Below are 13,080 nucleotides of genomic sequence, written 5' to 3'. Positions count from 1 at the left end.
ATCAGATGTGTCCGTCCTTATCTGTGTCTTTTTCTTCCAGAGGGAGCTATAGAGGAAGAGCGTTAGCATCAGCAGCATCGTCTGCACTGGACCATTACCATAGAAGAAGCAGCATCGGCACCATCCATTGTATGTACCGGTCCTGCCGGCTCTAAGGATGCTTCACATCACCTAACGCTAAGGCTGCTCCTGAGGATTATGCCCCCCAGTACCCTATAAAGACTGCGTGTTACCAGGAGCTCCTGCATCCAGCACTGGGGGTAGAGGGGGTCTGCCTGCTCTTCTACAGGGTCGGTGGGAGCTGGAAGCTATCATGGGCCTTTGGAAAGGGGGGCATGGACCCATTGTGATGCCTATGTGGTGCTACACCTGCTGGATTTTCCTTGGGTTATTTTGGAGGGCACTGGCCTGTCCTGATTCCTGCACTTGCAATTCCACCAGGATCTCCTGTGATAAGGCGCCTGGGGGGATCGGCGCTTTCCCAGTGCTGAAGAACATCTCCCACGCTGCCAACATCACAGAAATGTATGTACCCCCTAGCCTACTACACTCTGAATACATATATATATATATATATATATATATATTCATTCCAATGTTTACAGACATGATTTCCCATGATTTCCATGCTGTGTTATGAATCCCTCTATTGCTGTGAGATATCATCCAGAGATGGGGGATGGGTGCTGGTGGGAAGCTTTAAAAGGCTGACTGTGATTTCATTTGACTCCTCACTGATATGGCTTTAAGGCCATTTAGATAATAAATCTCAATTGCTTGATAGTCCAATTCCCTAGGCACAGATCTGATGACAGGACTCTCAGTGGCTGGTGCACCTGATGCTGGTGCTCCTGCGTGGATCTCTATACTCTTAGTGACTGATGCTGCTACAATTTAGGCTTCACCTTTATTTTACCTGCTCTAACGCACTTTACCTATCTTGTGGGGCTCTGCTGTATCCTGTAGTGCATGGATTCACAGGCTAACAGTATGATTATAGCACTCCTGGTACCAAATCAGTGCAGAAATGTACTGAGCTTCATAGATTTCCTATGTGGAGCAATGCAAGGCAACACTGACATCCCAGGTATGCCCTGTCAGAAGGACTCTCACATCAGTAGGACTTACAGGAAGAGATTCCTACATTAGATATTGCATTGTTAGAGCTATACCTGAGAGTAAGAAGCCCAGTACAGTTATACCCCCTCCTGATCAGGTAGGATCTAGTTCATTTAGGATCATCCCTTTTAACGCCTTCTAAACATTTATAAATGATTCCACTAGAAAGCTTATGTGCACGCTAGCTATATCTCACTGATCAATTACCTCTGCTTCACTGTATATCTTTCTGATTTGTAACCATGTTAATAGTATTATTATCCAGAACATCAGAGCCTCGGTACAGCAAGAAATCAATAGGCTCCAGACAGAAAGAAATGGTCAAATCCACTGCAGAAATGCAAGTCTGGTTAACTGGTTATATCATGTTTCTGTGCAAATGCATGGCAGAACATCAGCCCCCTACCTGCTGTCTAATGCAGGGGAGTCACAACCCCTGTGCATCCTGCCTAATGCAGGGGAGTCACAACCCCGGTGCATCCTGCCTAATGCAGGGGAGTCACAACCCCGGTGCATCCTACCTAATGTAGAGGAGTCACAACAACCCCTGTGCATCCTGCCTAATGCAGGGAAGTCACAACCCTGGTGCATCCTGCCTAATGCAGGGGAGTCACAACCCTGGTGCATCCTGCCTAATGCAGGGGAGTCACAACCCCTGTGCATCCTGCCTAATGCAGGGGAGTCGCAACCCCTGTGCCTCCTGCCTAATGCAGGGGAGTCACAACCCCTGTGCATCCTGCCTAATGCAGGGGAGTCACAACCCCTGTGCATCCTGTCTAATGCAGGGGAATCACAACCCAGATGCATCCTGCCTAATGCAGGGGAGTCGCAACTCCTGTGCATCCTGCCTAATGCAGGGGAGTCACAACCCCTGTGCATCCTGCCTAATGCAGGGGAGTCACAACCCCTGTGCATCCTGCCTAATGCAGGGGAGTCACAACCCTGGTGCATCCTGCCTAACGCGGGGGAGTCACAACCCCAGTGCATCCTGCCTAATGCAGGGGAGTCACAACCCCTGTGCATCCTGCCTAATGCAGGGGAGTCACAACCACTGTGCATCCTGCCTAATGCAGGGGAGTCACAACCCCTGTGCATCCTGCCTAATGCAGGGGAGTCACAACCCTGGTGCATCCTGCCTAAAGCGGGGGAGTCACAACCCCAGTGCATCCTGCCTAATGCAGGGGAGTCACAACCCCTGTGCATCCTGCCTAATGCAGGGGAGTCACAACCCCTGTGCATCCTGCCTAATGCAGGGGAGTCACAACCCCTGTGCATCCTACCTTATGCAGGGGAGTCACAACCCCCATGCATCCTGCCTAATGCAGAGGAGTCACAACCCCGGTGCATCCTACCTAATGTAGAGGAGTCACAACAACCCCTGTACATCCTGCCTTATGCAGGGGAGTCACAACCCCCATGCATCCTGCCTTATGCAGGGGAGTCACAACTCCTGTGCATCCTGCCTAATGCAGAGGAGTCACAACCCCGGTGCATCCTACCTAATGTAGAGGAGTCACAACAACCCCTGTACATCCTGCCTTATGCAGGGGAGTCACAACCCCCATGCATCCTGCCTTATGCAGGGGAGTCACAACTCCTGTGCATCCTGCCTAATGCAGGGGAGTCACAACCCCTGTGCATCCTGCCTTATGCAGGGGAGTCACAACCCCTGTGCATCCTGCCTAATGCAGGGGAGTCACAACCCCTGTGCATCCTGCCTTAAGCAGGGGAGTCACAACCCCTGTGCATCCTGCCTTATGCAGGTGAGTCACAACCCCCGTGCATCCTGCCTTACGCAGGGGAGTCACAACCCCTGTGCATCCTGCCTTACGCAGGGGAGTCACAACCCCTGTGCATCCTGCCTTGCTGCTGCATGTGTGGGGCTGTGAGTGCTGGGAGATGGTTTGCTGTACGCCTCCACATACTGAGCCCATATAAGGCTTCTCCTTCCTCTTCTTTCTTTATGGCACCTAGTTATTTAATGACACCTTATCAAACAGGTGCGTCAAAGAATACTGATCAGTTCACGTCTTTTTTTACTATTTATTTTATTAAGATTTTTGATTGTGCATATCTCCTATCAACTCCAATTCGCTTCTTTTTTTAGATAGAAATGAAATAGTAAAATACTTAAATAGTACTATACATTGCGAAATAGTGAAATCCTTAAATAATAAAATACATAGTCAAATAGTAAAATAAATAAATAGTACAATACATTGCGAAAAAGTGAAATCCTTAAATAATAAAATACATAGTAAAATAAATAAATAGTTCAATACATAGTGAAATAGTAAAATAAATTAATAATACAATACATAGTGACACAGTAAAATGCTTAAATAATAAAATGCATGTAGTTAGCTTCTATGACGTCGGTCTATGACAAGCATGACTATGTGTGATGACTCTGGTATCTGGTTAGACCTGGGACATAGTACTACTGCATTGATAGCATTTGTAGATATTGGAGGGATGAATCGTTAATTCAAGGTTTGATAAATCACAAGGTTTGCTTGCCATAAAGTGCTAACATTGCATTTGGCCCAGGGGTGCAGCAAGAGGGAGTGCAGAGGCTGCAGTTGCACCCAAGTGCTGGAGCCCCTAAGGATCAGTGCCTGTGATAGGTGGGAGACCCTGATACAGACTTTGCAGCATTGGGGCCTAGCAGCTTCTTCTAAATGGACCATCCTGGCCTAGAAGCTGTACATTCCACTTCTGATATCAGTAAAATAAGTTGTCCTATTTGCTAACAATATTTCTCCAGCAGTAATATGTGACTGCCGCCAGCCCTTACTTCAGTGATCTATTCTGAATAGAAGGTGGGGTGCACTTGTATGAGACCCTCCTAACCACGGTGTGCCCCTCTAGTCCACCCATACAGCTATTGTCTGCCATGTCACTCATATAGGAAACCAGAAGATAAAGTGATGCAGAATTTCACCAAGTTTTCTGTCTGTTCAGTCCCATTCTGATTCTACAACTTGTGCAAGTACACCAGCATGTGACCCAAGGGTGAAGCGAGCCGGGTCATTACCTGCACACTGCATGGTTACCTGACATTATATTTGGAGGATACTAGTTTTGTTCAAGGTGTGATCTAAAATTACCGGCCATTATTAAATGTGTGTTCACTTACCTTCAATTACTACTTAAATCAGTGAAGTCCATGGCTAAAAGGTTAAATGATTACTTTGTGCTTCGTTATTCACTGTTCTTAATGATATTGGACTGTAAATCATAAAATCCAAACTGAGCGAGTCGTCATAATAGTCGGTGTGCTGATATTTAATGGCCCTCTTTATGAGGGTATTCCCTGGCTATGTAGTTTTGTCCTTAATACATTGAATATTTTAGTATCTTTACTGTTTTTTTGAGAACCTTCAAATTTGACTATCCTTAATGTGCTTAAAAGTCTGCACAGTAGGTGTGAAGTCCACAGGGGAATTGTGTGCTGTGGGCTGTGTGATCTCGGAGGGGAGTTTTGTGGAAATCTCTCTCCATTGACTTCAGTGGGGAAAATGCAGTATATTGTATTATTATTATTAGATATATACTTATTACAATGAACCAACTAACCATGAAAGACTAGGACAGAAGGGAAAGGCTTACAGTCTACAGGATCGTGCTATGCATTCTTGTATTTGATGTCACAATGTCCCAAAGTGTACAAAAAGCAATTTTTCAAGACTATTTCATTATACGGTAATTAAAAGTTGCAAATTGAATTATTTTACTCTGAATATATAGTAGCTAAATTAATATTGTTATATGCTCTGTCTATCTGTCAATGACTCTGTCTATCTTATCTTTTTATGTATTATCTATCTATTTATCTATCACATACTTGTATGTATCTATCTATCTATCTATTTCCTATCTATCTCATATCTATCTATCTATCATCTATCTAATATCTCATATCTATCTATCTATCTATCTATCTATCTATCTATCTATCTATCTATCTATCTATCTATCTATCTATCTATCTCATATATATCTATTATCTATCTATCATCTATCTATCATCTATCTATCTAATATCTCATATCTATCTATTATCTATCTATTATCTATCTAATATATATCTCCTATCTATCTATCTTTCTATCTATTTATCTCATATCTATCTATCTATCTATCTATCTATCTATTATCTCATATCTGTCTATTATCTGTCTATTATCTATCTAATATCTATCTATCTCCTATCTATCTATCTTTTTATCTATTTGTCTCATATCTATCTATCTATCTATCTCATATCTATCTATCTATTATCTATCTATCTCATATCTATTTATCTATCTCTCCATCTATCTATCTATCTATCTATCTATCTATCTATCTCATATCTATCTCATATCTATCTATCTATCTATCTATCTCATATCTATCTTTCATCTATCATTCTATTATCTATAAATTATCTATCTCATATCTATCTATATATCTATCTATCTCATATCTATCTATCTATCTATTTATCTATCTATCGTCTGTATAATCCATTCTATCATATTCTATTTAATCTCTCTATCAATTTATCGACATTGTATGTAGTATGGGTACTAATGTCACTAACATGCTCACTTGTCGAGGCTAAAGCTGTGACTGTGTGACAGCTCAGTGGCACAATGACAATGGGAGTTGATTCCTTCCCTTTCTTTGGAAATTATTGCTCAATTGCAAATGGATTTTTCAACATGCTGGGGAATAATTAGCTCTTCAGATGATTAGGAGCATGTTATGTTCCCGTAATCGGCCTAGTTCCTGTCCTATCACATTGGAGCGTCATCAACTTCTATAAACCTAAATGCAAAATAACCACAGTAAACGATAAAACCCCCAATATACGGTATATTCTTCGCAATAGTAAGTGACACATATATATTTACACATTTTTTTCTAATGAAAGACAATCTTGTCATCACATAGATTTTCACATGTCTTACGCAGGGATGATTGGTGACCTTTCCACCCACATTCTCAAGTGCTGCCCTCCACCATGTCTATAAACCATGAGATGTCTAGTATTTTTCCATAGATTGCAATTCATCTTGAGAATGTATCTTCCTTTATAAAGCAGATCTGAAGTGAGCTATGAAGTGAGTTATGTTATGGATTTCAATATGTAATTGCACCGAAAAAAAGAAATTTACTTAAAAAAAATTAAAATTTTCAAATCATATGATTGAAATAAATTTAGATATTTTGAATTTTTCAACATGCTGGGAATTTTGGGGTAAGATGATCTATAACAATACTAAAAGTGATTTTGTTAACAAACTAAAGTGCAGGGCAGCCTTAACATATGAAAGAACTGGTATAGCTTTACGTGCAATGTATTAGTGTAAATCATCAGCTTATAGTTTATGGTTTTGCCTATAAATAATGGGTGTTTCTATTTAAAGTCAAAGTGGTTTATGTGGAAACACATCAATTAGGGTTAACATCTAGAAAGAATGGGAGATATATATGGTTAAATGTGCATTAGTTAAAAATAAGACCTAAAAAGCATCAAACGGATATATACACAACCTAGTAATACCGGCTTCACTGCTTTTTCCATTTGGAAAAAGTAAACTGATTCAGAAATGTTTTGAGTTGATTTTGCCCTTTAAAATAGAAAACTCCGCAGTACATTGAAAACGGGTGATAGTTATTCATGTTGAACACCATTAGTAATCTATAGTGGGAAACAGAGGATTAAAAATTCAGATATTCTATGCCTTAGAATTAAATAAATGCGCGTACTGCGTGTTTAGTAAAATCGAATCATGAAAACCAAAGCAAAATAGTATTACTATTTCTTTTACAAAAACTTATTTGATAGTTAATGCAGAATCATAGCTAGGCTCATCTTCAGCCATGTTTCAGCTTACTGTCCTAGCTCATGTCACTCTCCATAAGGAGAAACGATACCCCTTAGACCCCAGTCCAGAGCCTCTCACCTAGCCAAATTAGTTCTCATGCTTCGCACTGACGAGGGCCAACAGCCCGAAACACCGTGTCTGCGAATTGAGACACTAATTTGGCTGTTATCCTAAGTCATATTGCACGACTCGTTAAAGAGTTGATTGTGACTTGTAGGATCGCTACTTCCAACAGGTGGCGCTATAGAGTTAAGTCCTCTTTTTCTCAGAAGAGGCAATTTGCATGTCCTAGCTCAGTATTTCTATAGCTTGGCCATGGAGGAGATGGTTGGTGGCACCAAATACTCAAGACATGCGCTCCACCAGCCTTTCAAGCCACAAGTCAGGATCATCTAAAAAAAAATAGCAAGCTACCTCTGTTTACATCTTATAGGAGATTTGTTGGCAGAGAATTCTGATTATTGGGATTACTTCTTCTGTATATTTGTTACATGGTTGGACATTAAAACCATTGGATTTCATGCAGATTCGATTTGTATTTCCCAGCATATATTTGTATTAATATATATTGACCTATTTCTGATTGTTGGTTGGAGATTCAGGACACTTAATTGATTTCTTTTGCTGGGATTATTAATTTTATTATTATTATTGCTATTATAACATTCTTACATCAGTCAGAATTATGAAAACGCCTCATTGAACTAGATATAGAAACCACACACCAATATCCGCCATAAGATCTGCAGCATAGAACAATATTACTGATGCTGAGCATTCACATAGATGAGGGTTTTACAGTAAGGTAACACGGAGCAGATATTGGCCGAGCATAGCTGCTTCGTTAGGTATTAGTCTTAGTGCCTGTGCACGCAATGCACATTTGTAACATTTTTGTCACATTTTTTTCAGTGTAGAACTGTCACCAAACCCGTAGGGTTTCCTGATACCAGCAAAGAGAATGAGAATCCTGAAGTCTCCAAATTTGTAACTTGCAGATTTGGCTCAGATATAAATCTACAGCATGTCAGTTCTTGTTTTTGCTGCAAATTTTACCCATACTGAGTCAGGAAAATCTGCAACAAAAACGCACGTAAAAAACAACCAATTTTACGCTACGTTTTTCCTGCCAAGAGATATAGTGCAGAAATGTCTGCACCAAATAAATAATGTGTGCACATAGCCTTAGGCTGTGTTCACATTGCCTTCATTGCTCTACTGTGGTTAATATTAGAGTTATTACATCTTTACAGATGTTTTATGAGAAATTGATCTAATTAAATCCTAATGAAACAATTCAAGTAGAAATGTTAGCAAAGTTACTGAAATTGACTTAATTTTTTAAAAAGTGGTACTATTATTATTTTTTTAGTCTCCATCTGACCTTCATTATTAGGACTGATTCACACATCTGATTTTCTCTTACAAGTGCTATCCATGGTTTTCACGGTTAGCACTCGTACCTATGATAGTCTATGGGGCTGGGCACGTCTGTTTGTTTTCCTCGGACCAAGCGGTTTGCGGCAAATATCGGAGACGTCCAATTTTGATTCAAGCGTCCGATCTAAATCTGCAATTCACATGAATGGGTCTGTAAAAAAAAATGGACCGCACTTGGATGATAGATCTGAAGTTGGTCCGATTTTCACCCTATCAGAAAGAAGGTATAGGAACTTATATTTTTTAATATATATATATATCCACTTACAAGAAAAAATGAAGATACTTGGACCACAGTATGGTCAAACCCAGATGAAAGTCTGATCAGAATAACCGGTCCGTTTACTCGTACGCAGAAATACTGACGTCTGAATGCGCCCTTAAACAGATCCCTGTTGTCCCATTGAGCTGCTCTTTCCTTCAAGCGTGAATATTCATGATTTTTATTTAATTAAAGTAATCTGCAAAAGCCTCTGCAATCTCTACAGTGCTGTATATTGTACTGGGGTTTCTCTATATGCCAGTTGAGAATATGATTTGTTTTGAGTTTGTATGTATTACTTGCATTAAGTTGTGTTCCCTTGCATAGAGTTCTGTATTTTTAGGCTTCTGTCCAGCTTTGGAATGTATATATCTTTACATTATATTGTTATTATGTGTTTATATGGTCTGGCTTCTTTTCAATTGCATATCGGGGAGATATTGTTCTCCCTTTATGACCCATAAAAAATTTAATAAAGCACATTGTTTAGAAGCATTGCCCTGTATATACAAGCATGCATGTAGTAAGAGGTGTAAATGAATCAGAATAGAAAGATCTCAATAAATACCAGTCATCTTCTTTCAGACATGTAGCCCCTATGAAGCTGTGCAGCGTTTTGCCTGATAATGGAAATACAAAACTACGCGTGGCATTTACTACCATATATATTAGTCTCCTAATTTCCCATTCTCACAAAACTTGTTGCCGAGGGTCTTTGAATATGAAAATCATGTGGCTTTCTCATCTGCCTTCATTACAGCCTTAGGTGATGTTTGTACATGGTAGGTTGAGATAGACACCCTTAAAAGAGAACTTTTCATTGGATTTTTTAATTAAACTGAGTACCTCTTCTAATTGCTGCTGTTCTATTGATTCTGGAAGTTTTTCTTTTTCTTTTATGCCCTTCCATTCCAAAGCTCCATCCCCCTGAAATGAAGATGAAAATTTTCCCTTCCACCATCTGGGTGCTAAGCGCAGAACTTCTCTGTGGACGTTTGCTTTTTATCCTCTGACGCTGGCCAATCAAACCATAGCAGTTATCACAGAGAAGTTCTCTGGTATTTGCTCGGTTGGTTGAAGCAAAACTTTTCCCCTTTATTACCGGGTGGCATAACTTTGGAATGGAAGGGCAAAGAAGAAAAGGAGAAACTGTTCCAGAATCAGCAGAGCAGCCACAATTGGAGGACATACTCAGTTTAAATAAAAAAAAAAATAATGAAAGGTCCTCTCTAAACATGGTCAAGTTTGCCATAAAGTGGAAGAAAATCCATTCCAACCTCTTCTTATAAATGTTAATCAACATTCTAAATTAATACCAACACCCCTGCATATTGTGTTTTGCGAAGGCAACATCTAAGCTAGGTTTTATGTCCTGTTCCTTTAAATATCTTTACCAAACTCCTTTTAAGGTCACATTCACACATTCAGTATTTGGTCAGTATTTTACCTCAGTATCTGTAAGCCAAAACCAGGAGTGGATGATAAATATAGAAGTGGTGCACATGTTTCTATTATACTTTCCCCTAATTGTCCCACTAATGATTTTGGCTTACAAATACTGAGGTAAGATACTGACCAAATACTGATAGTGTGAGCATAGCTTTGGGTAACGTGCACACGTTCAGTATTTGGTGAGTTTTTTACCTCAGTACTTGAAAGCCAAAACCATGAGTGGGTGATAAACACAGAAGTGGTGACATGTTTCTGTTATACTTTTCCTCCAATTTCTCCACTCATGGTTTTGGCTTACACATACTGAGGTAAAATACTGACCAAATAGTGATGGTGTGAACGTGGCTTCATGATGTTATTAACAGTTGTAAACTTGGATGACATTGAAATGCTGATTATGTAGGAAGCTTACTGAAATGGTGAGTACAGGCATTTATGTGGCTTTTAGTAAGAAAATGGAAATTGCATTCAGTATTTCAGTTAAATGATAAAAGCAGGTTAAGAATATATGATGTGTGACCGACCTCTCTTCCCCGGCTCTATTATTTATTATTTGGGGAAATTTGTTTCCAGGTCTTCGGGCGTTTGTGGCCAGCTTTTGAGAACATGTTTATTATTCATGTTTCTTCATGCAATGTCTTCAGTGACTGCGTCTGTGTCCACTTTTTACCTTTTCATCACACTCTTCTCTGATTGTGTGATCATCTGGAGCTAGTAGATAGAACTTTTCATCATGGATTTTTTGAACTTTTTTTGACCACAAAACAATTTCAACTTTTGGGATACCACATTCAAAAGTACATTTTTTTTAGCTACTCTACTCTTTATAACGTTCCATTAACCTGTCTATGTAAGAATATGTCAGTATGATATTATTATTATTATTTATTGTTATAGCGCCATTTATTCCATGGCGCTTTACATGTGAGGAGGGGTATACATAATAAAAACAAGTACAATAATCTTAAACAATACAAGTCATAACTGGTACAGGAGGAATGAGGACCCTGCCCGCGAAGGCTCACAATCAACAAGGGATGGGTGAGAATACCATTCCTTGACAAAATATATTTGATATGGGCAGTTGGTGTGATATTTACCAGATATTAAAGATAACTGAGCAATGAGTTTCAGTCTTAAAGACGTTCTTGGCGTCCCCCAATACAAGAAGTAGAATTGTAGATTTCTGTATCCTGTTTCTGCTGTTGATTTAGATTAATTCAGTGTTTTTGTCATATTACAACTTAAGTTTTATAGATATTTTCATCTTTTTTGCTAATATTACATTGAAAACAGCTATAAGGAAGAATGGCAGGTATCTTTGTGTAGGCTGCCCTGCTTATTTATAAGGTGTTTATTTCTACAAGTCTAAGATCTGGTTGGCACCAGCTACCAGGTACTGTATTAGTGCAGTGTGTCTTTTCATTGCTGCAAATAATGCACTTTGGTATCAGCCTGTCATAATCATTATGGAATTCTCCAACTAACCACATTTCCCATATGCTCTTATCGCCTATACTTGATCACTCCTTTCACAAAAATATAATGCGAAAATCATACTAGGAAGAATGTGTCCTTAGACCTATTCATCAGTGGCATTAAATGTGGGCCGGCAGTGGGATTAGCATAAGGACTAGGGAATGGTTTAAGATTAGGCTTATTATTAAGGTTAAGCTTAGGTCTATAGTGAAGAAAAGTCTAGTTTACTTACCACCAGGCGCAGAGATCATATGGTTTGTGTGTAATGAGAGGAAAATGAAGAAACACCCAGCTCCCGTGATCCAAATAAAATAATAGATGGCTTTAATGAATATTCCACAAAAATATGAACAAGACTTTTGATCCTTCTTCATGGCTTCTTGAAGCTTTGGGCTAGGGTTAGGTTAGACATAGGGATAACAATGTGTAACAGTCTCATTCTGCTTGCTGTAAAATATTACATATAGGAAAAATATATACTATTATCTTGATTTCTTCATGTTGTTGCCCGATAATGATTTCAGTAGAAGCATCCTACGAATATTTCTACAACTTCTTATATACACTTCCCCCTACGATTGTCCAGACAGAAGTTGTTTTGACAGAATTGTAGTAAAATACATATAAATACAAGTATTAAAGCACAGTATCCATTTCAGTTTAAGCAACTTCAGCTCTGTTCACACTTGTCTTGTTGTTTTCTTTTATGATGGATTTATGATGGAAGCCACAAAGCATAGTCACATCCCACACGTGATGGTGCCAAACTGACCTCATTGACCTAAGTTAGGAATGGACTGTTTCCACTGATTTCCGGTAGATGAACTGCAATAATAGTTCTGCGGGCAGCATTGTTCTTCCTGTACAATTTGACCAAAATTTCAACAAAGGTCCTAGATTAGAATGGTGTGTATGAAAGTTGTAAAAGAAAAATATATATTAGTATTTTTCATAGGAAAATAGACTTGTCATTTGGCTGATTTTGTGACGTAAAGTGTTTTATCTATTTTCTGAAGGACTATAGGTGAAGTGGTTTTTGCAGTGCGTGAAAGAAGAAGCAATGTACAAATTCAATGTGCTACGATTGTATATTATTTTGATAGCAATGTTGTGCATAGTGTATGTTTTAATAACCCGATATACCTCTTCCCTGGGATAATTCTTCCTGTGATTGGTTCTGCTCTGGTTATTACTGTTAATAATTGGTAATGAGTGAGTATGACTGTGATTACGAGTATGTTTAGATAGGTTAAGACACAGTCAATTAACTTGTTTCTCTTTTTTGTTTTTAGTTACATTGCAAATCAGAAGTTATTCGCCTCAATCAACGATGACGATGTGAAGATTTATACTGGACTCAGAAACCTGTAAGTATTGATTTTCTCCTCTAAACATTGGTGTAGAGTATACATGTAGCTGGCCGAGTGTATGGAGGATTAAGGACCTTTG

General features: G+C 39.1%; 1 protein-coding gene across 12 annotated transcripts in view; it reads left to right on the top strand.

Moving 5' to 3' along the window:
- NTRK2 (neurotrophic receptor tyrosine kinase 2) overlaps nt 1-13,080 on the top strand; it is a 446,678-nt gene that overhangs the window by 969 nt on the left and 432,629 nt on the right. For all 12 annotated transcript variants that reach the window (XM_069762550.1, XM_069762571.1, XM_069762510.1 and 9 more), the window contains exons 2-3: nt 41-525; nt 12,924-12,998. In XM_069762550.1, the coding sequence (XP_069618651.1) occupies nt 314-525; nt 12,924-12,998 (287 nt within the window). In that variant the 5' untranslated portion in view covers nt 41-313. The remainder of the gene's footprint in view (nt 1-40; nt 526-12,923; nt 12,999-13,080) is intronic.

The sequence above is a fragment of the Ranitomeya imitator genome, chromosome 1, assembly GCF_032444005.1.
Source record: "Ranitomeya imitator isolate aRanImi1 chromosome 1, aRanImi1.pri, whole genome shotgun sequence".
NCBI classification, from domain to species: Eukaryota; Metazoa; Chordata; class Amphibia; order Anura; family Dendrobatidae; genus Ranitomeya; species Ranitomeya imitator.
This window is presented reverse-complemented; position numbering and strand designations above follow the sequence as displayed.